General features: G+C 51.0%; 2 protein-coding genes across 2 annotated transcripts in view; both read left to right on the forward strand.

Moving 5' to 3' along the window:
• Positions 1 to 12,311, forward strand: part of SIN3A (SIN3 transcription regulator family member A) — a 29,659-nt gene extending 17,348 nt beyond the window's left edge. Inside the window, exons 11-21 of the mRNA XM_062501130.1 lie at positions 1,420 to 1,630; positions 3,129 to 3,245; positions 3,932 to 4,170; positions 5,336 to 5,519; positions 5,708 to 6,281; positions 6,724 to 6,893; positions 7,953 to 8,126; positions 8,817 to 8,909; positions 9,265 to 9,359; positions 9,549 to 9,756; positions 11,102 to 12,311. Coding sequence (XP_062357114.1) covers positions 1,420 to 1,630; positions 3,129 to 3,245; positions 3,932 to 4,170; positions 5,336 to 5,519; positions 5,708 to 6,281; positions 6,724 to 6,893; positions 7,953 to 8,126; positions 8,817 to 8,909; positions 9,265 to 9,359; positions 9,549 to 9,756; positions 11,102 to 11,332 — 2,296 coding nt within the window. The 3' untranslated portion in view covers positions 11,333 to 12,311. The remainder of the gene's footprint in view (positions 1 to 1,419; positions 1,631 to 3,128; positions 3,246 to 3,931; positions 4,171 to 5,335; positions 5,520 to 5,707; positions 6,282 to 6,723; positions 6,894 to 7,952; positions 8,127 to 8,816; positions 8,910 to 9,264; positions 9,360 to 9,548; positions 9,757 to 11,101) is intronic.
• Positions 12,312 to 14,560: 2,249 nt separating this feature from the next.
• MAN2C1 (mannosidase alpha class 2C member 1) lies at positions 14,561 to 25,043 on the forward strand. Its single transcript, XM_062501833.1, has 26 exons — positions 14,561 to 14,652; positions 15,047 to 15,172; positions 15,677 to 15,800; positions 16,048 to 16,118; positions 16,252 to 16,429; positions 16,881 to 17,070; positions 17,407 to 17,513; positions 17,624 to 17,734; positions 18,088 to 18,180; positions 18,292 to 18,408; positions 18,766 to 18,861; positions 19,149 to 19,294; positions 19,682 to 19,805; positions 19,967 to 20,088; positions 20,583 to 20,668; positions 21,132 to 21,302; positions 21,588 to 21,670; positions 21,824 to 21,918; positions 22,043 to 22,144; positions 22,319 to 22,475; positions 22,775 to 22,918; positions 23,014 to 23,123; positions 23,714 to 23,793; positions 23,908 to 24,053; positions 24,217 to 24,320; positions 24,396 to 25,043. The coding sequence occupies exons 1-26, from the start codon at positions 14,561 to 14,563 to the stop codon at positions 24,511 to 24,513; spliced, it is 3,093 nt and encodes a 1,030-aa protein (XP_062357817.1). The 3' UTR covers positions 24,514 to 25,043.
• Positions 25,044 to 25,110: the final 67 nt, after the last annotated feature.

Consider the following 25,110-nt stretch of genomic DNA (forward strand, 5'->3'; position numbering starts at 1 on the left):
GTTGTGAAGTCAGGAAAGAAACACTCACCTTCATGGTTTTCTGCACTGCCCTTTCCTAGTCCTTATCCCAGAGAGAATCCCAGCTGTGTCCTGACAGGCAGTGTGCAGGAGCAGTACAGATGTTGCTTGCTGTGTGTCTTCCCTTTCCAGTAGGGCAAACAAAATTATTAGCAGCCTGTTATTGCAGTTTCTTGCTCTGGAATCATTTGAGAAAAGATTGACTGCCTAATTACATAGGAAAAATATCTCCCCAAAAAAGCAGAGTGCTAATATAAACTCACTCAGGTTTCCAAAAAGCAGCTGAATTATGTCCCAAAGACAAAAATGCTAAGAAACTCCGTATTTAAATAGCAATTTACAACTTCTCTGATTGTCAGTAGTGTACAGAACAGTTCTATGAGTTGCTTAAAACCAGCAGATATCCTCTCATCGACCTTGGCCTGCAGGATTAGTGTTCCTTTTGCCTGGGCACTGAACTGCTGGTTCCAAGGGAGAAGGCAGTAGCAACATAAATTGGGTTCAGGACCCCATTATGGTAGCTACTGTGCAGAAAAACTGCCCTAAGGAGCTTCCACTCCCTTTGTAGGTCCACTGGAATTAGTCAGGCATCAGCAGGATGCCTGACTTTAGGTAGAAAAGTGCAATATTTGACAAGAAAATTCTGTACTTTTCCCCTCTACTGGCTGTGCTCCTAACTATAGGGAAAGCTATAATACAGGGGTTTTTTATTCTGGAGTTGGACATTATCTTTTGCCATATAATGAAAAAGCAATGAACGACTAGTGATTCAATTAGTAACAGGTTCAGTTCATCCTATTGCTGGAGCTTTGCATGGGATAAGAGGACTTGAACAAATGCTGTATTTTAGACAAATTTTTCAGGAAACTTTGCAAACAGGTGAACTTGGGCCTTGCAGGCAAAGGTTTCTCTGTGATTTATGCTGCTCTGTGAAGTCTGGTTGAAGCAATTGCTTGGCACTGAAACCTTTTGCTGTGTAATTACAGAACTGCCTTTTGGTTTCACCTTGCTGCCTCTGGAAATGAAAGGTCTGGTTTAAGTTTCAAACAATGAGCAGTCTGGCCTGAGTTCACTACCAGGGTGGTTTGGGCAGACCCAGGTGTGACTACGTCATGAATGCTGTTTCTGTAGCCAAGGCTTTGATAGCTGCTCCTTGCTCATCACTAATCCCCAAGCACCTTAGTTGCACCAAGAGAGCAGTCCCCCACCTGATGAACAACAGGTGCTTGCTTCCCATTTGGTCAGGCTGTGTGGAAGTGGGGTTGAGCAGAGAGGGTCTTCTCACCAGAGTCACAGTTTGGAGGGTTGTCCGTAGCAATCGGTTCTGGCCTCGGGCATCGCAGCTCAGCGCACTTTGCGTTCCGCTTAGCTCGTTTATTCACCTCATTCCTTTTATTTTAGGAAATTCCCAGAACTGTTCACTTGGTTTAAAAACTTCCTGGGATATAAGGAGTCTGTTCACATGGAGACGTATCCCAAGGAACGGGCTACTGAGGGGATTGCCATGGAGATTGACTATGCCTCCTGCAAGAGGCTGGGCTCCAGCTACCGAGCCTTGCCCAAGAGCTACCAGCAGCCCAAGTGCACGGGGCGGACTCCGCTGTGCAAAGAGGTAAGGCAGCAGCTCTGTCACAGAGGAAGGCTCTTCCCAGCCTTTTAAAGCATTGGAGCAGGATGGACAGTTCAGTTTGTATGCCTGTCTTGGAAAAGTTCCTGGGGATGTCAGGGCACGTCTGGTGGTGGTGAGCATGGAGCAGCTGCCTGCTCAGCACTGATCCACAGTGATCTGTGCTGCTCCTGCACTCAGACATGCGTGGGCACACCGTCCTGGCTCGGGATCGCTGCGGTGCATGTGGCAGCCTGAGGGGAGCACGCCTAAGGAATTCCTGGTGGCGCTCCCGTAAACACCTGCATCATATCCAGAAGCTCTTGCACAGGGTGAGGCATCAGTCTAGGAACTGGGTGATGCTGGAAGCTGGCTGGGAGTTGTGGTACCCACGTGGCTTTGATGGTTGGCATCAGCCCTTCTCCAGCAGCCTTTATGAAAGGTTTGTGTAGAACATTGGGGGCAGCTGGAGAAAAACCTGCTGGATAGCCCTGATGGTTAATTACTGGCATACCTAATGCTCCTACATTTTATTTATGATGTGTTACATACTACAACTTGTAAAAGGAACATTAAGATTGCAAACTGAAATAGGAGATGACAGAACTGGTTTTCTGTGTGGTCTTAATGTGATCTCAGAGGTCCTTTTCAAGGTAGTATGTAATTCAGGATTATTGCTACCTTTTTACCTAAATTCCCATTTAGGCTGCATTCAGAGTTGTCTCTAGGTCAACTTTAAAAGAAAATCATGTTTTCTGTCGATAGATTCTCGCATGTATTCCCTCAGATGCCTCTTTCTTCCACCCTGAAATGCTGAATTTTTAATCCATGTCTTGACACATCTCTCAAAAGCTTCTTGTGTTCAGCAGTTACAAACTTTTCTCTCTGTGAGAATCTAATGACTCAGTTGTTCAGGCTTTGGGTTTGTGGAAACTGGACCTGGCTTTCAAGACTGCCTGCCAAAATCATTGTTTTCCTTGCCTTCTGCCTCTTTGAGGTTGTTGTTTGCTTGTTGTTTTTATAATGTTCTGCTCCAGTATTGAAGGCTGCAGGTGCTGAGCTGTTTTGTCACTAGGAGAGGTGGTGCTTGGGGTATGGTTTTATACTTCCAGTTAGCCTTATTTGGAGGCAGCAACTGTGTCCTGTCTAACAGTCAGGTGTGCTATGGTGACCACATAGTGTTGGTGATGAATTGCACAAGGAGAACCTGGTTGCAGCTGACTAATCCTAAGTAGCAGAAAAGCTCCATTCACCTTTATTTTCCTCTTCTCTCACAAGTTTTTTCCTCACAGCTCCAGGCTGTGAGTTTTTCACACTGCCTGGTTGTTTGGGTTCTGGCTGTTTGGGGTTGCCCTGTGAATGCTGGGCTTTGGAAGGGGCACACACTTTTTCCAATTGGGAATTAATTATGTTGTCCCATCAGAAGACAGGTCTTGAAGCTGGCCAGGTGTGATCTCCTTGAACACTGACCATGACTCTTGTTCTCCCTCTGCCTCCCTTAAAGGTTTTGAATGATACCTGGGTCTCCTTCCCATCCTGGTCTGAAGATTCCACATTTGTGAGCTCCAAGAAGACACAATATGAGGAGCACATCTACAGGTGTGAGGACGAGCGTTTTGAGGTAAACTGCTTTTCCTTGGTTCCTCTGTTCTGTGAACAGTTAGTGAGCTTGATGGAACGGTATCTTCAATTCTGCATCTTTTGTTGTGTCTGCCACCTGGTTTTTGGCATAAAAGCTTGTTTTCTCTTCAGGCAAGAAGCAGTGGCTATATAACCACCAAGCTGCCACCCTTGCCCCTCACCTTTTGTGAGAAGCCCTTCATTCACCCTGCTGCACATGAAATTGTTGAATGGCCAGAATGGAATTGTTGCATCTTTTCTGTTCTTCCTGCCTATGTAGTGCATGAGAACATGCATTCCCCTGTAATCACCTGCGAAGTAATATGTTCAGGATTTTAAATGACTGACATTTTGACTGGAAATGGAAGTTAGCTGGGCAATTACCTGAATCTGCACAGATTTGGCACGTCCTTTTGTGGAGTAACTGTCAGTTGTGTTCTATTCCCAGCTGTAAGATGTAATTTCTGAACAATATCATTCTGGTAGCCTTTAAATTTTTACACGGTATTATTTAGGTAGCAGATGCAATATAATTGGATTATTTTAGAGCAACTGAACACCAAAGTGCTCGAGTACACCTTGTTAAACAGGCGCAGCTTCTTGTTTCGTGTCACTTGAATGTTTGCCTCTGTGAAGGATCATGTTTTGTCTATTCAAACGCCACTGCTAATGCACTGTTCTCTCCAGCTGGATGTTGTCTTGGAGACCAACCTGGCAACCATCCGCGTTCTCGAGGCAATCCAGAAGAAGCTGTCACGCTTGTCTGCAGAGGAGCAGGCCAAATTCCGGCTGGACAACACCCTGGGGGGCACCTCGGAGGTGATCCACCGCAAGGCTCTCCAGAGGATATATGCTGACAAAGCAGCTGACATCATTGATGGGCTTCGCAAGAACCCATCTGTGGCTGTTCCCATTGTGCTGAAAAGGTACTGATTGCCCCAGCACCCTGCCCCAGGCTCCCTTCCAAAGGGTAATGCTCTGTGTGCCATCCAAATTTATAGACAAGTGTACCCTCCACAAGGCTGGAAATCTGCCCCAAAGGGTGGCTGCACCACCCCTGGAAGTGTTCGAGGCCAGGTTGGGCAGGGCTTGGAGCAACATGGTCCAGTGGAAATGCCCCTGCTCATGGTAGGGGGTGGAACAAGATGATCTGTAAGGTCCCTTCTGAACCAAACCGTTCCATGATTCTATTGTTCTGTGCAACTAAGAAGTTCATTTATATTCTGGACAGTTGGTGTATTCCATAATAATCACCTAGAGGCGATTGCCCTCCTGAAACAAAATCCTTACAGCTCAGCTGGAAGGATACAGAGCTTTTGTTGTCTCCTTTTAAACTTTTTTCTTTCCTGGTGTCAGCACTGTGTGTAAGATAAGGGAAATGTTGTCCCAGGGCTAAATGTGATCCCTTTCCAAATCCTGTGTGCTCAGATCATGGTGTCTCTGCTGTCCTCAGGTTCCCAGTCCTGTTTCTGTAGTCAGCCTCCCCTTCTTCAGTTAAAAGGGAGTGGATGCTGCAACTCCTTGGGGAAGGTCGAGGAGATGTGTAAGCAGCATGTGCTGTTTTATCTCTGTGGGACTCCTGGTCCTGTGTTTTGGAGTTCTGGAGCTGGGTGTAGCAGCCTTCCCAGGATATCTGCAAGGTCCCAGTTTCCCTACCATTCTTGGACTGAATCAGGGGTGCTTTGCTTGGAATGCTGACTCAGGGTTCAGGAGCACAATCCCAGGATACTCAGGTGTCCATGCTTTGTTCATTGTCCAAACTAAGCTGACCCTGTTCCACAGGTCGACATTTCTGAGAAACCAGGGCCAGCTTTTTTGCCTTCTCTGTCCCTTTATTCCCTCTCCTGCATGGACTGCTTTGTTCCTGTGTGGTTTTACCTAAATATGAAAGGAGCCCAGGGTGGTTTCTCCAGAAGAGTGTGTCCAGGGGGCACCTTCTGGAAATCTCCTTTCTGTGGGATATCTTTGATCCATGCCCATTTCATTGGGAGTTCAGCTTCTGCCAACACTCATCAAGAACCATGGGCAGAGGTTTTTTCATGTGTGCTCACCTCTTAGCTCAAAGAAAACCTTTGTTTTTCTTGATCCAAGGTTAAAAATGAAAGAGGAAGAGTGGCGAGAAGCCCAGAGAGGATTTAATAAAGTCTGGCGAGAGCAGAATGAGAAGTATTACCTGAAATCCTTGGACCACCAGGGCATCAACTTCAAGCAGAATGACACCAAGGTCCTAAGGTCAAAGAGCCTCCTCAATGAGATTGAAAGCATCTATGATGAGGTGAGATGTTCACCAACAGTTTCCTTCCCTCAAGCTTATGTACTTTGCTAGTGCAGTTTCAGCTCCTGTTCCTCACAGCTTGATGAGGGAGAAAATCTGTTCCACAGGCAGAGCTTTCTCACAGGCTCTCTCTCAGGTGGTGGATAGGAATTGTTTAGGCTGATTTTTATGCTGTTTCTCCTTTGTAGAGGCAAGAACAGGCTTCAGAAGACAATGCTGGAGTCCCCACAGGCCCTCACCTCTCACTAGCCTATGAAGACAAGCAGATCCTGGAAGACGCTGCCTCTCTCATTATCCACCACGTGAAGCGGCAGACGGGAATCCAGAAAGAGGACAAGTACAAAATCAAGCAGATCATGTATCACTTCATTCCAGACCTGCTGTTTGCTCAGCGAGGTGAGCTCTCAGATGTGGAAGAGGAAGAAGAGGAGGAAATGGACGTGGACGAAGCTACCGGAGCTGCAAAAAAGCACAACGGTGTTGGGGGTAGTCCTCCCAAAACCAAGCTGATGTTCAACAACACGACAGCCCAGAAGCTGCGGGGCATGGATGAGGTCTACAACCTCTTCTACGTGAACAGCAACTGGTACATCTTCATGAGGCTGCACCAGATCCTGTGCCTGCGGCTGCTGCGGATCTGCACCCAGGCCGAGCGGCAGATCGAGGAGGAGACGCGGGAACGGGAGTGGGAGAGGGAAGTGCTGGGCATAAAGCGAGACAAGAGTGACAGCCCTGCCATCCAGCTGCGACTGAAGGAGCCCAGTGAGTGACTTCTGCTGGGAGGCTGGGGGGGAAAAAGGTGCTTCAGTTTGTAGGGTGGTGATGGGGTGTTTGGTGACAGCAGTGACCGTTTAAGATGGGCTCTCTTTTATTATCCCTGGGGAGATGGGAAGATGTGGAGAATATGGGACTTGGAATAGCAGAAGGATAATTCACAGCAGTTATTTCATAAGAGCTTTCGTTGTACACTTGCGCATCCTCCAGTTCCCTAAGTAGAAGTTTTCAGAAGTAAAAAGCTCGTGGTGGAGGCTAGAGCTAGAAAGCAAGAGATTACAAAATCACTGGCCTTAAAAGGACTTATTTATGTCCATAAAAGACAAGTTTAAGCAACTCTTCAGCTTAAGCTGGTCACCTGAGGACCAAAGCTCACAGGCCCCCTTCCTGGGGGTGGTGTGGCAATCTCTCCCCTTCTCTCCTGTTGCAGTGGACATTGATGTTGAGGATTACTACCCGGCCTTCCTGGACATGGTGCGCAACCTCCTGGATGGGAACATGGACTCGTCGCAGTACGAGGACTCCCTGCGTGAGATGTTCACCATCCACGCCTACATCGCCTTCACCATGGACAAGCTGATCCAGAGCATCGTCCGACAGGTGCCTGCCAGCAAGGCCTGGGCTCTGGGTGGGGCAGGGCACAGGAAGCAGGCAGGGGGTTTGCTGCAGGGAGAGCCCAGGCTGGCACTGGAGGCCACGTTGTGTGCCTGCATGGGGAATTTCAGGGGTAAGCAGGTAAATTCAGGGCTTTTCTTCATCCAGCTCTCTAGCCCTCATAGTAGAGAAATGATAGAAAGTGATTTCTGATCTGCTTGAATTATTGAGAATATCCTCTACGGAGCCGTCTTTGTTTTCCAGATGCTTTAGGATATAAGTATTCAAAGCATGTCCAGAGATAATCTTGCTTTAACTTTTTAATAACAAAAAAAAAAAAAAAAAAAAAAAACAAAAAAACAAAAAAAAAAAAAAAAAAAAAAAAAAAAAAAACAGTTCCTTTCCATCAGTGCTGTAGGAGTACACGCTTTTTAGAAAAAGCTTTTGTCCTTTTTATCTGGCTGCTGGAGTAGCTCATTTTGGCTGTTGAACTCCAGTCCTTCTATTGGGTTGGTAGGAAGAACGTGTGAGCAAAGGAAAAATTCTTGTGCCTTTTTGTAGCATAAAGAACAAAAACAGACACAAGGGGCTGGAAGTGAAATAACTTGAAAGGGCTTTCCTCTTTCAGAAGGGTAGAGCTGCTCTTCAGAAGCCCTTCAGTCCAGAGATTAACTGAATTCAGAAGACAGTTGGGAGACTTTTGATTTTTAAACTCGCACAAAATACAGATTTGATCTTAAACCTCCCACCCCTCTCCTCAGTCACAGCAGCAGCCCCTTGGTGAGGAGAGCACACGCTGTGTCACGGAGCTCTGGCCCTTCCTCCCCTGCTGCTGCTCAGAATGTTCTCTGTGTGGAGTTTTTCTCTGAGTAGCCAGTGCTTTGCCACCTGCTAATTTTTCTGAAGATACTGTGGGTTTTTCACATAGCAGCAGAGATCATCTGCAAGTGGAAGAAGCTGAGGGCTTTTTTGCTTGTGGTCACTCCCACTGTTACAGCTTTATTTTATTCTATTCTAATGGGGGTGTAGCAGCCTCCCTGACTGCCCCGTTGCTCCTGTTTGCAGCTCCAGCACATCGTGAGCGATGAGATCTGTGTGCAGGTGACAGACCTGTACCTGTCAGAGAACAGCAACGGAGCCACCGGAGGCCTGCTCGCCTCCCAGTCCTCCCGCACGCTCCTGGAGGCCGCGTACCAGCGCAAAGCCGAGCAGCTCATGTCCGAGGAGAACTGCTTCAAGGTAAAGCCAGGCTCTGACCTGTAGCGTACAACCAGCAAGAGCTGAGGGGGATGCCTTTTAAGAAGGGAGACGCACCAGTCCTTTAAAAAAGAGCCTTGTTTAGGCACCCAAAAATGAAGAAAATTAACTCTATCCCAGCCAAAAGCAGTGCGTGTGCTGCCAGCCTTTGGAACCATAGGTTAATGCTTCTGTAAGGACCCCTCAGAAATGAGGTTTCAGTGAGGAGTATGTTTCCTGGAACAGCAATGAATATCCCCTGTGCTTTACAGCAGCTTTGGGCTGTATCATACGGACTGCTTGGCTGCCACTACTTTTTAATTTGTTAGCTGAAACTCTCTCGTTTCTCTGGTGTCTCAATTTTGTTGATTGTTGGGAGATCTGCCACTACTGACTGGGCATTAAATCACTGCTGCCTGCATACATTTCTAATAAACCTGTGCTAATCAAATCCATACTTCCTTTTTTGAAGAGGCAGGAAGTGGTCAGGCTCTTTCTGAGCCAGAGAAGTACTTTGAATAGAAGCCTGAGTGTATAATATCTCTTCCCATGCCCTCAAACTTACTTTGGGGGCTCAAGAAGGTTTCCTTTAAGTCTGCCAACTTGCTTCATTGTCCCTTTGCCCCAGTGAGAAGTGAAGGTGTTTATTTCAAACCTCCTCTTACTGAAGTTCTTTCTGCTTTTTCTGTATAGCTGATGTTCATTCAGAGCAGAGGTCAAGTTCAGTTAACCATTGAGCTGCTGGACACCGAAGAGGAAAACTCAGATGACCCTGTGGAAGCAGAGGTAATGGCAGCTTGTCCAGAGAGCTGACTGTGATGTTCAAGGTTGCTCTGGACCAGAGTGTCCAGTTGGCTGGTGGTGTGGTCTGTTAGCACAAGACAAGGAAGCATCAAGGATGTGCCATAAAGCTTCCAGTGATGTGAGAAGGCAAATCCTTCTTGGTTTATTTTGTATTAGAAAATACTCACAAACCACATAAAGAAACATTGCACCTGCCTTTTTGGGCATAAAGATGCACAGAGCCTACAGAAGGGATGCTATGTTCTTCTGCGTGACTTCCTGCTCAGCCTTCTCCTCAACACTGTCACATTATTTGGTGGGAGGGAGTGGCTGATGGGTGCTCTGTGCTTGCTTTCAGCGTTGGTCCGACTACGTGGAGCGGTACGTCAACTCTGACTCTACCTCCCCTGAGCTCCGTGAGCACCTGGCCCAGAAACCAGTCTTCTTGCCCAGGTGAGTGGCCAGGCTGTGCTGGGAAAGGCCCTTAAAGCTCATCTCATCCCACCCCCTGCACCCCTTGTGCAGAAACACCTCCCTCTAGACCAGGTTGTTCCAAGCCCTGTCCATCCTGGTCTCGAGATCCACCACCTACACCCAGCTTTGCAGTGCCAGGGGTTCCAAGAGGGCTTCTCTGGCTTGCAGGAATCTGAGGCGGATCCGCAAATGTCAGCGTGGTCGGGAGCAGCAGGAGAAGGAAGGGAAGGAGGGAAACAGTAAGAAGTCCATGGAGAACGTGGAGAGCCTGGACAAGCTGGAGTGTAAATTCAAGCTGAACTCCTATAAGATGGTGTACGTGATCAAGTCGGAGGATTACATGTACAGGAGGACTGCGCTGCTGCGAGCTCAGCAGGTAGGAGCCAGCCAGGGAACGGGGTGGGCTGCTGCTCTTTCCTGGGATTTAGGGGAAGGAAGGAGGTGTTGCTTCTCCAGCTGTTAGGGAAGGTTTATCCAAGAGGAGAAGAGTTTGTGACTCCAAATGGATGAAATTTAGGAGGATTGCACTGGAGGAAACTGAGCTGGTCATCTGGATGCTTTGACACTCCCCTTTTCTCATCTTACGGGAATATTTCCATTCGCTTTCATCACGTATTCAGATTTATAAAACCTCTACTTACTATGTTTCTTGCTGATGAGATAAAGTGGCTTTACTTCATTAGTTGTAAAGTAATTCTCTTAAACTTTGTATCCACATCAGATGAGAGCATTTTACTGCAGCATAGTGACTCTGAAATGCTGATACTGAGGATTTTGATTGAATTCTCTCTATCTCATTCAACTGGCACAAACCTCAAGGAAATGTAAGCTGATAAGCAGGATACTGTGTGCCAGTGCTCTTCACAGGGAATCTGAACATAAATTCTTGAAGTGTTAAATATGTAGTGTGTAGCTTAGCCCTTAGTTACTGGAATACACTGAGGGAGCTGTAGAAGCTACATTGGGTTTTGGAAACAAATCTATTGGATTTAGCAGTTAACACCCCAGAGCAGTCAGTCTCTGGGAGAAAAACAAACAAATACTAAAATCTGTAAGGTTTAATCTGGAGGTTTAATTATATTGGCTGTTTTCAATTATGACTGTAGCCATGGCTTTATACCATCTGTCCTGGATTTTACATTCCTTAGGCAGATGCTCTCCCCCAGAAAAGTGCACAGTTCTTCCTCTGCTGATGTTTCTGTTAAGTCAGAGCTTCTTGAGCCTGTTAGACCCTGACCTGGGTGTTAATTTTCTGTGGCAGTTGTGCCCTCAGCATGTTGAACTTGCTCTTTCCTGGGCCTGTGCCCCTCTCTGGGGGCTGGAGGCAGACCCTGAGGGCTGGAAGAGCAGGACTTGCCTGGTCCTGGGTGCTAGCAGAGGAGGCAGCAGCATCTTTTGGGCAGAAGGGACTCGCTCTGAGCTGGGCATGCAACTTTCAGGCTCCCACTGGATATGTTCCGTGTCCCCAGCCCATGAACAGCTGTATTAAACAAAGAACATGAGCTTTTTTGTCTTTCTGAGCTCATTTGGCTACGAATTTTCTTGGAGGAGAGACCTGGGGGACCTTCTCAGAGCTTTCCCTCTGTCCCGTGTCTGCATTACAAATTTCCTCTGTGTTTGATCCCCTTGCCTGTACCAACCAGTAGCCGAGCTTTGTGTTATGCTGCAGTTTGGGGCCCAAAGCTGCCTTTCTTTCCTAACACCTCCCCCTGTTTCTGCAGTCCCACGAGAGGGTGAGCAAGCGGCTGCACCAGCGGTTCCAGGCCTGGGTGGACAAATGGACCAAGGAGCACGTGCCCCGTGAAATGGCAGCCGAGACAAACAAGTGGCTCATGGGTGAAGGCTTGGAGGGCTTGGTGCCCTGCACCACCACCTGTGACACAGAGACCCTGCACTTTGTCAGCATCAACAAGTACCGCGTCAAATACGGCACGATATTCAAGACACCCTAAAAGAGTCCCCCGGGGCGAGGGCAGAGCCCGGGAGATGTGTGTGTGTGCGCGCATCCAGGGAAGGAGGGAGATCCTTTCTCCCCTCACCGTGTATCTCCGTGACATGGCCACTTGACTAGTGCGTGGCTGGTACAACCCGTCCCGGTGGGATTCCCCGTGGGGACACGGATCTCCGCCCGGGGCTGTGGGCTGCCAGCCCTTTTCGGGCAGCAAGGACCCTTCTCTGAACTGAGCCATCCCAGAGAAACACCACGAGCTCGTACACACCAGCAGCGTTGAGGCTTTGACTCCCCTGAGCGGCAAGGGAGGGGATGGGACGCTCTCCACCACCACCACCTGACCGCTTGGATGTGTCCCCAAAATCCCCAGGTGCCTGTGGCCACCGGATTCTCCTCTCCTTGTGGGCTCCGGCGTTGGGGCCATGGGGCAGCAGACCCTGGGTTCCTCTCGCTCCCTCCCCTCCCTCCCAGGCTGGACTCACCCTGTGCAGATCGGTCTGTCCTTTCTAGTGCCAGTGGAACTGTTTTATTTTTATTTGGGTTTTTTTGTTTTGTTTTTTTTTTTGTTTTGTTTTGTTTTTGTACCTGCTTGTTTACTAGTCTCTCCTAGTGCCATGCACCAGCTTTTCACACACATGTACGTACACACACACAGCAGAGAACAACACGATTTTAACATGTTCCCTTCCTTTTTTGTAAATAAATGTACAAATTGTCAATTTTTGGGTTTTTTTTTTTCCTTTTTGGTTTGGTTTTGGTTTGTTTTTTTTTTTAATTAAAGGAATTATGCTTGATGTGCTAGCATAACTGTACTAGCTTCTTGTGTACCATAGTACCAGGTGGCTTGAGAATTAGTACCGACAGACAGACCGATGGAGACATTTATTACACTTTTTACCAAAGGGAGTTATCATTGTAGTGCTTTTGTGTGGAAACTTTTTTCTCCTTTTTTTGTAAATAAAAAAAATAATGTCTTTGTTCTTAACTGGAGGAAGACACTCGCTCACCCACAGCCGCGTTCCTGGTCTGAAAGGCACTGTTGCAGCATGCAGGTTTTGGGGTGGGAAAGGGGAGGGAAGAGGGAGGTGTAATCCAACCCCTTTTCTAAGGCTGGCAAGAGGAAACAGCAGAGGCAGCGTGTGCGGTTGGGGCTTAAACAACTGAGGTATAAGCACCCAGAAAGAGATATAGAGTATATAATTCTATATTTTTTAAATTTTTGTCTTTTTTCCTGGTGGGTCATTTTTATCCACCTTGTCTTCCAGCTCCAAGGATCTTCGCTTTTTGGAATTGTTGCTGAGCAACTCAGCTGGGGCTGATTCTGCTGATGTATTTTTCCCTTTCTGTGTTGGAAAAAACATCATGGGAAATACCAAGCCACTATTTGACAGAGTTTGCTCTGCATGTGTGTGTGCAAGAGAAGGAGGGACTGGGGGCTCTCGCTTCATTTCACTCTGGAAAGGCACAGATGGGATATATATTTTTTTAAGCAGAGAAATTTAACACTGGCAGATAGTTAAAACACGGAGGAAGATTCTAATTTTAAAAATAAAGAAGTCAGCACAGACTTTGTAAGCCACAACAGCCACCACTGCACTGTTTCTCCTCAAAAGGAGGTGGCTTTCCTTGCAAAAATCCATGCTGCCAGTCCCACCCACCTGGAATGGCTTCCCTGGATGGGGGAGCCACGAGCAGCAGGGCTTTGCCATGGCTTCATGTATTTTGAGAGAGCAGGTTCACAGAACCGTGGAATGGACCTTAAATACCATCTAGTTCCAGGTTCTCTTCCTGCCACCACAGCTCCTTTCCTTCTGGGGAGAGAGGCTGTGGAGCAGGGCTGGAGTGGGGGGACCTGGAGCCGGATGGAAGTCACAGCCCCAAGGGGCCACGAGTCATTGGCAGCCAATGCACAGCAAGCAGGTCTGGAATGGGAGCCTCCTATGGAGAGAGGGAGAGAAGGAAGAGCCCAGCAGGGCCTTTTCACACTTTGCTAGCAATAAATCACCCGACTCCTTTCTCCTCCTTTGCTGTAACCAGGCAGGAAGGGGCTCTCATGTGTCCTCTTCCATTCCAAAGGCGTCATGCACACTCCTCTCTGTTAGTTTTTTTTTTTTTTCATTATGTATGCTCGAGGTGATCTGGAAGGGAGAATTTTGTGTGATTTAGATTTTTAACCAGCTTGGAAGTATCAGCTGCTGCTGTTTTGGTGGGGGTCCTGTCCCAGGAGCCTGTGCCTGCTTGTCATTGAGCCAAGGGGGGGCTGGTGCAGGTCCCTGGGACACACTGTGGGGACACCTCTGCCTCTGGTGCTCCAGCTGACATCCCAGCTCTGCTCCAAGCCTGTACAATAGCAGAGTTTTGCCTTTTTTTTTTTCTTTAATCTTGCTTTTTGTATTCTGTAACGTGATCCTCGGCCCCACAACCCATGTGATTTCTACGCCAATGTTGTAAACTTGACTGTAGCGCAGTATTTCCATTAAAACATCAGGGCTGAGCATCGTGTACAGATTCTTCCTTCCCTCCTGATCATAATGACATTTTGGGGCGATTTAGAGGCAAATCAGGACATGGAGAGGAGGGTGCAGGATTGCTTAGGCTGAGGGACAGCGATGAGGGGGTTTCTGCCTTCTCGCTCAGGGTGGCACAAGAACCTTCTCCCAAACTTGACATACCTCCAGAAGCATCAGAGACACAACCAGGGTCACAGGGAGCTCTCAGAAGAAAAGAGCAAGAAACTGGTCTGTCCCCTCATGGAATCTCCCTCAGGACCTCTGGGCAGGCACCTCCAAGCACTCAGCAGGGAAGAAGATCATCTCAGGTCTTCACCAGGGAGAGCTTGTGACGACTCACCCACACAAATAACTCTGAGACACGAGCTCCGACCCCACCACGGGCGCAGCAGCACCAAAACCTGGTACTCACGTGGGCCCGAAGGACTCTCCCACTCGAGCCGGCCCGAATTCCTGCACGACGGGGTCTGGAAATGAGGAGGGCGATCCCCGGGGCCGCCCTGATCCGCTGAGGGCCGGGCTGGCTCCTGCGGGCGGGCTCCGAACATCTCCGAACAGCTCCGAACGGGCTCCGAGAGAGCTCTGGGCGATCTCCGAATGGGATCCGAGCGAGCTCCGAATGGGATCCGAATGGGATCCGAGCGGGCTCCGAACCGGATACGAGCGGGCTCCGAACGAGCTCGGCCGCGCCTGCGCGGGGCGGGGGCAGTGCTGCCGTCATGGCCGCGATCAAGCACCGGCGGACGGCCCTGGAGCGAGTGGAGAAGTTCCTCTCTGACACCTACTTCACGGACTGCAACCTGCGGGGCAGGTGGGCGGCGGGGGAGACTCTCCGGGACACTCCCGGGGTGCTGGCGGCGGTCGGGACGAGCTCCGGTGTGTCCCCTCGGGCTGGGGATGCTGCCCCGGGGCGCTCCCGGGTGCGGGGGTTCGGGGAGCTCAGTGGAGACACTCTGAGGGGACAAATCGCACACACACTCCTTAGTGGGCACGGAGGGCTGTCTCGGGGCTCCACAACGCAGCCCCTCAGCCACCCCCCAGCCCTCCCTTGGCCACCAGGGGCCAACAGGACGCGTTGTTACTCGGTGATCTGTTCATATTATTGAGGGTGTTGGCGGCAGGGCGATCCAGCCGTGCTGTGGAAGCTCTCTGTACCACCCCGTGATCTGATCTTATTCATGTGTCCCGGCCATCTCCGACCTCAGGCTCTTTGGGGATCGCTGTCCACCGGCATCGCTCTCCTGCTTCCAGACCCCGCGGCGCATCCCGTACGATGAGGCTGTCGTGCAGGAATTCGGGCCGGCTCGAGTGGGAGAGTCCTTCGGGCCCACGTGAGTACCAGGTTTTGGTGCTGCTGCGCCCGTGGTGGGGTCGGAGCTCGTGTCTCAGAGTTATTTGTGTGGGTGAGTCGTCACAAGCTCTCCCTGGTGAAGACCTGAGATGATCTTCTTCCCTGCTGAGTGCTTGGAGGTGCCTGCCCAGAGGTCCTGAGGGAGATTCCATGAGGGGACAGACCAGTTTCTTGCTCTTTTCTTCTGAGAGCTCCCTGTGACCCTGGTTGTGTCTCTGATGCTTCTGGAGGTATGTGTTTACTTGTCAAGTTTGGGAGAAGATTCTTGTCTCAGCAGTGGTCAGAGAAGATGCCACTGATGGTTTCTCTGGGGTTGCAGAAGGTTAAATCAGGTGTGTCTATGGACAGGCAGCATCCTGGTGTGTGAATCCATCAAAGCCATGGGCTGTCCCCACTCTGTTTTTTCCTTGGAGGGCTCTGAGGAGTGCTTTCCCTCAGGAGAAGGTCACACAGTGGACTGAGGTTGCTGCTTGCTCTTTTCCAGATGGGAGACGTGCTGGTTTAAGGTGGAGCTGAACATCCCCCCGGCATGGGCAGGGAGGGAAGTGCACTTCGTCTGGGAGAGCGATGGGGAGGGCATGGTGTGGCGAGATGCGCAGCCTGTGCAGGTATGGAGACAGGGCTCAGGGCTGTGCAAGGTGCCCTGCTGTGTACAGAGTACTTTTGGCAACCCTGCCACGTTTTGTGGTGGTGCATGAAGGGGTCTGTTCCTGTTTTTGTCCCAACAATTATCCCGCGGTATGTGGGACCCGCCCCTCTGTCCAGCTGAACTTTTGGGGTATCTTACCCTGCCCATCCAGCCTGCTGACACGGACCTCTGCTGGCACGTGCTGAATGTGCCATCTTCCTGTGCAGGGATTGACTAAGGAAGGTGAGAAGACCAGCTACATCCTGACCAGAAGCCTGAAAGGGTCAGAGCCCCACAGGTGGGTGCTCAGCTGAGCCAGAACCCCCACTGCTTGGTGTTGTTGGAAGCTGAGAGGCTGAGGACACACACATCCTTTTGTGTGTCCTGGTGCTTGTGGCCTGCTCCCTGATGGTTTCCTCTTGTCCACACAGCCTGACACTGTATGTGGAGCTGGCCTGCAATGGGCTCTTTGGAGCTGGCAAGGGCAGCATGATCGCCCCTCCAGACCCAGACAGGAGGGTTACCCTGAGCAATGCTGAGCTGGTTGTCTTCAACCGAGATGTCTATGAACTGCTGGTGGATCTGGAAATACTGCTAGACATGGCTCAGGTCTGGGAGCTCCTCTTCCCTTCTTTCAGCTTTTCCTCAACTTCACTTTACCTCCTCCTCCTGCCATTCCGTGACCTGAGACCTTGGAGGAGAAAATGTTTGCTGCTTCTGCTTTAGCACAATTGACACTGTTCTGGACTTGATGATCTTTGTGGGTCCCTTCCAACTCAGGATATTCTAGAGTAGGAGAAGACTGAATTGAGAGAAGCCACAGGTGTTTTTTCATCCACTTTCTGCTCCAAAGCAGGATTTGTTAAGCACAGTCCCCTGGAATTTGGCATATGTGGAACCTGTATTTGGAAGGCATGTGAGAAAAGGCATAAGGCTGTGTTTGTGCAGCAGAGACGTGGTGTTTACCTGTTAGGACTGCCTGAGATAGGTGTTGAAAGGAGGTGGCAAGTTCTCCTGGAGGCAGGTGACATCTGTGCTGATTCATCCCTCTCAACCCCAGCTCCTCGGGGAGGAAAACCAGAGGAGTTTCCAAGCACTGTACACTGCCAACCAGATGGTCAATGTGTGTGATGTTACGGACCCCTCCACCTTCCCCGCTGCACGTGACCTGGCTGCAGCCATCTTCAGCCAGAGGAACGGCGAGAGCCAGCACACCATCCATGCCATGGGACACTGCCACATTGACTCTGGTGAGAGCAGCGCAGCATTCCCTCTCCTCTCACCTGGAGGCCAGGGTGTGCTGCCCAAGGGGAGAACAGGCACAGGATACCATGCCTTGAGGGAAGGGAATGGCAACTCTGTGCTGCCGCATGGCTGGGACAATGTTGGAATGTGGGTCTGGCTAGCTGTGCCCTTTGGAACACTGATGGGACCGGGTACGAGGAATGAATTACAGTCCGCTGTCTTCCACCTGTTGGGTTCCACCCCTTGATTTCCCATCCCAGGAGGGGTTTCAGAGAGGTTCCAGCTCCGTGAGGGGCTTGTGTTAGGTGATAACTGTGATGGGAGCATGCCTGTCCCTGCAGCCTGGCTGTGGCCGTATGAGGAGACCATCCGTAAGTGCGCCCGGAGCTGGGTCACTGTGGTGCACCTGATGGAGCACAACCCAGAGCTCACCTTTGCCTGCTCCCAGGTGAGTGATTCCCTCTGGACTCCTCTCCTCTGCTCGTGGCATGTTGCTTCTCCAGCAAAAGGAGGGGTGGGGTGTGGGGGGAGCTGGGGCTGATCCCTGGGCTCCGGCAGGCGCAGCAGTTCGAGTGGGTGCGGCACCACTATCCTGGTCTGTATGCACGCATTCGGGACTTCGTGGCCAAGGGACGGTTCATTCCTGTTGGAGGCACCTGGGTGGAAATGGTGAGTAGCACGGTGAGCTTGGCTTGCCACACCTTCCTTGTGCCATCCCTCTGGGACCAGGCCTGATGCTGCAGGGGAGAGCAGAGCCTTTGCTGAGCCTGTCTGGGTGGCAGTGGTCTCTAGGCCTAGGAACAGCAGCTGTCTGAAGTGTCCAGCCTAGCAAAAATACAATCCTTCCAAATCATTCCCTGAGAAAGGAGCTTGGGACTCCCTAGTGTGTTCCTCCTTTAACCCTCTGCTCTGAGGTTCTCCCCATGATCTACCAGGTCAGGTGGGTAGGAATGGGGGTCTTACAAGATCTCTCCTTCCCTGGTGCCTGGCTTTCCTCATGTACTCCCCGTGCCTTTCCCCAGGATGGGAACCTGCCCAGTGGGGAGTCCATGGTGCGGCAGTTCCTCCAGGGACAGAGGTTCTTCCATGAGCAGTTTGGCCGGTTCTGCTCAGAGGTACTTGTTCTTTCTCACCACACCTTCCTTGCCCACCATCTCCTTCCACCCCTTGCTCTTTGTGAGGTTGGGCTGACCTGTGTGTGTCCCTCCTGTCACCTGTGCTCCCAGTTCTGGCTGCCAGACACATTTGGATACTCAGCCCAGCTGCCCCAGCTGATGCGTGGCTGTGGGATCCAGCGCTTCCTCACACAGAAGCTCAGCTGGAACCTGGTGAACTCCTTCCCGGTGAGCTGTGCTTGTCTTCTCCCCAGGGGATGGATGGGTGGGTGCTGGAGTCTTCTGCAAGGGCTGCACTGTTGGTTCCACAGTTCTTCAGTTCAGCTAATGCAGGCTCTGCTTCCAGAAGCCACTAGCTTTTGGTAGCAGTAATGTCCTGTCAGGCTTTAGGGGAAAGGAAGGACATGATTAGAGATCCCATCCAGGCCCCTGGCCTAGATATTCCTTCTGCTTCCAGATGGGAAGCTGTGACTTGTGTGTGGGTCCAAGAGGCAGCAAATCCAGCCCCTGCCCTCATTGCATTCCCTGTCCTTGTCCTCTCCTTGAACTGATCCATCAGGACATTTTCCTTTTTCTCCCCTCCAGCATCACACCTTTTTCTGGGAAGGCATTGATGGGTCCCAAGTCCTGACTCATTTCCCCCCTGGTGATTCCTATGGGATGCATGGCCGAGTGGAAGAGGTGAGTGAGGTTGCCACACCTGCATGAGAAGGGCAGTGCCAGCCCCTTGGGGCCAGATGTGAGGCTCCTGGGAGAGGGCACTGCCTGGGAACCATTGTTGGACAAAGGCTGTTGGGGTCCATCAGCCAATGCCTGACTCCAGGATGTGCCCGTGCCTAATTTAGGGACTTTGGGCTGGGAAAGAGGGGCAAGACTGAGACATTTCGCTCTAAAGACTGACCTGGCTTTCTTGTATGGAGCTGGGGCTGGGTGCCAGGGCATTTGCAGCTGCCCAAAAATCCCTCCAGATGCTGAAAACAGTGAAGAACAACAAGGACAAAGGCCGTGTGAACCACAGCGCATTCCTCTTCGGCTTTGGAGATGGAGGAGGGGGACCCACGCAGAAGATGCTAGACAGGATGAAAAGAATGAGTGACACAGATGGGCTGCCCAGGTGAAAGGAGAGCTCTCTCCAACAGGGGCATTTGCTTTGAGACAGGTCTGGTCTTCAGCAGTGCCAAAAGAATGGGAGAAGAGCAAGTAGAAGGCTGGGAAGAATTTTCAGGGGGATGGAATCTGAGCATCACCAAAAGCTGTAAGAACAGCTCCACAGGGCAGCCATGGACTGCTTGTGACACCCCAGGAGAGCCATGGGGCCAGCTGAATGGCCAGCTGTGCCTGGGGAAGGTCCACAGGAGAAGGGTAGGAGAAGGGTGAGGGGAATACTTTGTGTGGTTGTGTTGCAGTTTCTCAGGCCTGTCACCTTTCCAGCCTGGATGCACCATTAGCCATTTCACAGGCTTCTTCCTAGCTCATCACTGTCTGTGTGTCTGTCCCACAGGGTGCAGATCTCCACTCCTGACCAACTCTTTTCTGTCTTGGAGAAGGAGTCATCCCAGCTGTGCACCTGGGTGGGAGAGCTCTTCCTGGAGCTGCACAATGGCACCTACACCACGCAGGCCCAGGTGAAGGTCCCACTCCCAGGCAAGGGGGCCATGCAAACTCATGACACCTGCAAGCAACCAACCCCCCTGCACTGGAGCTGGGATTCTGCAGCTGGTGTGAGAGATCCACTCCCAGCTACCCATTTCCTGAGCACCTTCCTTCTGTCCTTAATCGGCACCAGATCAAGAAGGGGAATCGGGAATGTGAGCGGATTCTCCACGACGTGGAAGTGCTCAGCACCCTGGCTGTGGCTCGGGACAGAGAGTTCCAGTATCCTGCCAACCAGCTCCAGCAGCTCTGGAGGTGAGGGAGCGTAGGAGCCCTGGTGGTACTGGGGGAGGGTTCAGTGCTGCAGCACTGTGTGTACACAACCCCTGTCATCAACTGATCAGGAGCCTACCAGGAAAGAATTAGCTGCTTTGCTTGATTCTCCTTCTGAAAGATAACTCCAACCCTCGCTGTTCTGCCGTCTGGAAGCTTCATTTCCTACCTAAGCTTCCTCCCCAGTTTTGGCTTGTTTGAGCTTGTGTAACAATCTGTCTCATAGCCCTGAGGGGTGAAAACAAGTAGCTCTTGCTGCCAGTGGTTGAGGTTCACCGAGATGACAGTTGACAAGCCCTAACATAAAGGGATTTAAAGGATGCTGGGGAAAAAATCCTTCTCTTTCAAGTGTTGGGTAATGGGGGAATAATGAACAGTTATTTAGTTTGTCTGTCTTGCAAGCAGGGCTCTCTTGTTTGAGAAAAGAGCTTGTTCTCTCCGCTGCTTTCTCCTCTGGTTTCTGCTCTCTGTTTTAGGTTCTTGCTGCTTAACCAATTCCACGATGTCCTGCCAGGCAGCTGTATCCAGCTGGTGGTTGAGGATGCCCTGCAATACTACACAGGTGAGCAGGGAGTTTGGCTAGCAGGGCCCTCACCTGTGGGAGCAGGTCCTGCCTGGTGGGGCTACAGAGGTTCTAACCCTGGGCTGCCAGGGCCAGCCAAAGCAGGCATGGCTGAAATAGTGTTAAACTAGCAGGGGAGCCAAGGGATTGAGAACCATCCCAATTTATTGACTTTCCTGTTTGCTGCTGGCATGCCAGGATAGACTCCCACCAGGGTTTGTTTCTGCCTGCCCAGGGATGCTTGCAGGAGCTTCGTTAACCAGAATTTTCCAGCTGAGCTGGCACAGCTTGTTGTAATCTTGAAATAAGAAAGTTCAGAATAATTATACAATTGAATTAGTTACTAATAGATAATTAATGATAATTAGCAATTGTTAGCTTGGAAGGAGATAAAGTGTATACACATTGCACAGTGTGTGCCAGAAGCTCTCTCAGGTCTAACTCAGGCCCTTTTATTGCCCAGAGATCCGCAGGGCTGGTGCTCAGCTGCAGGAGGAAGCTGTGGAATCCCTGTGCCGGGATCTGCTGCAGCCTGAGGAATGGAGCACCCAGAGCACCCTCGTGTTGAACACTTTGTCCTGGGAACGCACCGAGGTGATCTCCAGGCCTGGGCCAAACGGAACAGAGACTTTGGGTATGTCTGACCTGGAAGTAGCTCTTGTGTCAGAGTTCTCTACAAGGGGCAGAGATACCTAACAAGGAAATGCTCTGCCTCTCCCTGCCCTGGGGAAGGCTTTATTGACTTTTCAGTTGTTCTTTGGACAACCTGAAGGGTGATAAAGTCCCCTGAAGCATGCATGGAGAAGACGATGGTATGGGAGGAGGTGGTAGATCTGATGTGAGATCAGCAGGGCAGCAGTTGTGTGACTTAGGGCTCAGTCTGGGGCAAGTGTTGGAACAGAACCTCTTTGTTTTCCAGCTCTGGTGACAGTCCCCAGCATGGGCTATGCTCTAGTGCAGGAGCCATTTGTGCCTCCTGAGCCTGTGGTAGTGTGGGAACAGGTAAGCACAAGGGAGATTTCCTCAGGTCTGTGTTACCCGTGTCAGAGGTTATTTGAGGAGAAATCTAACAAGTCCACATATTAAATTTGCAATGGAGGCACTCAGCTCCCGCAGGTGTGGGTCTGTGAGACCTGTTTCTGCCCTTTTCCCAAGGAGGATGGCTTCATTACCATGGAGAATGGGGTCATTGCTGTCTGTGTGGACACCATGGGGCACCTGATCTCGCTTCGGCTGATGGACTCCGGGAGGTCTGTGTCACCCAGTTTCTGGTGTTGAGCTCCTCCAAGTCCTCTCCCAGGACTTCTCACTGTGCCAGTCTCTCCACTGCCAGTCCTTCTGATGCTGCTGTTTGCCTGTCCCACTTTCTTTCAGAGAGTCAATTGCAGATGGCTATGCCAATCAGTTTGCACTCTTCGATGATGTTCCCCTCTACTGGGATGCCTGGGATGTGATGGATTATCACTTGGAAACTAGGTAGAGGAGGACTTGGATTTTGGCTTTGCCCTGAGATTTTTGCCTCCCTGTCAGTCCTAGCTGTAAGAGACCATTCACTCTGGAGAAGTGAGTGCCTACTTTGTGGCTGCATTGGGATTTGAGAACCTGGATCTACCAGGCTGAGACTGTCTCTGCCTTCATTCCTTTCTCTAGGAAGCCAGTGACAACGGTGCTGAAGCCTCTGAAAGTCACCCTGGGTGGGGGCCTTCGGGGAAGTGTGAGGTTCTCCCTGAAGGTTGGGAAAAACAGCACCTTAACCCAGGAGATCATCCTGGATGCCATGTGCCCATACCTGCGCTTCCAGACCCAGGTTTGGCCTGTGGCTGCTGTGTGGAACTAACACCCTGTGCAGCTGGGAGCCAGGGAGCTGAACCTTGTGCCTGAATTATATCCCCCTCCCTGTTTTCTTCCCTGGAGTCCCCTGCTGCCTGTCCTCCTCTGCAGAACGCAGCCCAAGGCTGGGGGGCCCAAGGGACAAGGGTGGAAGAGGGTTCTTCCGTGTTGAGACTCTCGTGTGTTTTGGTTGTGGCTGCTGCACACCGGGACATGAGAAGTGCAGTCCCTGCCTGTCAGTCCCCCATGGTGATGTACTTCTGCTGCCACATTTAGGTGGAGTGGAAGGAGGCTCACAAGTTCCTGAAGGTGGAGTTCCCTGTGGCTGTCCGGAGCACAAACGCTACCTACGAGATCCAGTTTGGACACCTGCAGCGACCAACACACTGGAACACGTCCTGGGACTGGGCTCGCTTCGAGGTGAGGAGGGAGCTGCTCTGCTCCTGGAGCTGAGCTTGATCCTGTTCCAGGCAGTAGCTCCATGTGGTGAACACATCCCTTGGTACCTGCTGCAGGTGTGGTCTCACAAGTGGCTGGATCTCTCTGAGCATGGCTTTGGGGTAGCTCTGCTAAACGACTGCAAATATGGGGCATCGGTCCACAGGAACATCCTCAGCCTCTCCCTGTGAGTAAGGGATGGCTGAGGGGGGAGTTGCTGTGGGTACTCTGCCTTCTGAGGTCTCTTGGAAGTCAAGGCAACACCTGCTCCTAAATGACCTTAGTTATAAAAAGGAAATAGTGGGTGGCTGGCTGTTTTCTGAGAATTTGGCTGGCTTACATTACCTTAGTCAGAACTAATTCCTGTGAACTGTGCTCAAAGATAATTCAGGAGAGATCAGATTCATGTTTGTAGCAGGTAGCTTTTCTGTTGCTAACCAGAACATGCCCTCGGAAGGGAGGCTTAAGGAGAGGAAAGAAACAGGACTGTTAATGTTATGGATGCATATAAAGCTAAAAGAAACTGCCTGTTTGAGTTTGACTCTGTCAGCCACAGTTTTTGCAGGATCACACCTCAGGTGTCATCCTATCCCATCCAAGCCATCCCAGCTTCTGGGACTGTCCAGGATCTGTTTGCTGTTGTGTGTTTGCTTCCACTTCAGGGCCCAGCCTCGAATAGCAAGGAAAGCTGTTGTCTTGTCACAGTGCTCTGGCTCTGCTCTGGGTGACAGTGGGTGCTGCCAAGGCACCGGTCTCACTAACCTTATGTTGCCTTAGGCTCAGAGCACCCAAGTCCCCTGATTCCACAGCAGACATTGGGCTCCACCAGTTCACCTATGCTGTGATGCCTCACCAGGGTGAGTGACAGGCAGTGCTAGGCCCCATGGGGACATGCAGGGTGGGAGATGCTCCAGTGAGCCTTGGGCTGTGCACATAGAGAGGCTGACTAGAGAGAGGTTCTTGTGCTGCAGGTTCCTTCCAGGAGGCTGGTGTGATTCAGCAAGCCTACAACGTGAATTTCCCCCTCCATGTGGTCCCAGCCAATTGTGCCCCATGCCCAGCCTGGAGTGCCTTTTCTGTCAGCTCACCTGCCATTGTGCTGGAGACTGTCAAGCAGGCAGGTGCTGGGGTAGAGGAGGGGTGGGCAGAGGGGCTACAGTGCTATTGTTGAGCAGGGCTTGCTGTTTTGGCCACACTTGAGTGGTGGTCAGGCTCAGCTGAGCACAGCAACTTGTGCTGGGGAGGCTGTGCCTATCTCATCTGTCTGAACTCCCCCAAAGGCCGAGGACAGACCTGAGGCTGTGGTGGTTCGGCTCTATGAGGCTCATGGCAGCACAGTCACCGCCTGGCTCCAGACCTCCCTCCCCATTAAGGAGGCCATGCTGTGAGTCCATCCCAGAGGGCTGGGGGTGTGTGGGCATGGTGATCAGTCCCTTCAGGTTTGTGCTTTGCTCCCCAGCTGTGACCTCCTGGAACGGCCGGTTGGATGGGGCTGCCTGCCACTGGAGAAACAGGGCCTGAGGCTTTCCTTCACCCCCTTCCGTGTGCTCTCCGTCCTCCTGGTCCGGAGCTGCTGACACCAGACATCATCTTGCTGCTGCTGCAGCCACCTGGACCAACACTGGGCTCAAATCACACTGAGCTGCTTCCAATGCCAAGAGTTGTGCAAGGCAGTAGTTCCAGGGAAGGGCAGTGTCCCCATGTCCTGCACCCAAGTGTCAGATAGCAGCACTTAAAAAACCCTGCTCCTCAGGGAAGGAGGACAGCTGCTCTCACTGCCCAAGCAGGGTAGGTGGTCTTGAGTGAGTTCTGAGCTCATTTAAGTGTGGACAAAGGTGCAGACAGGCTGGTCGCCCTGCACAGGCTCTGCTCCAGCTGTAGAGGTTGGGGGAGCAGCAGCTTCTGCAGTGACTCCTGGTGCAGCAGCCTTCATCTTGTCTAGCAGTGAGTGTAAAAACTCACTCCACCCCTTCTCCCCCTGTCTGCCCCTTGGCACTGCCCTTGCAGAAGAGGAAGCACAAAAAAAAAAAAATCAAGATAATTAGATAAAAACAAGCTCCAGCCTGTTTTCTTAACTTAGTGTAGTTGCACTCATACTGTCTGCATGAGCAGGATCTCAGTCCTGGCACTGGGGAGGCTGAACTCACCTTTATTTTGGGGGGCTGATGTGGAGG

This window comes from Cinclus cinclus, chromosome 13 (genome assembly GCF_963662255.1).
Source record: "Cinclus cinclus chromosome 13, bCinCin1.1, whole genome shotgun sequence".
Classification (NCBI taxonomy): Eukaryota; Metazoa; Chordata; class Aves; order Passeriformes; family Cinclidae; genus Cinclus; species Cinclus cinclus.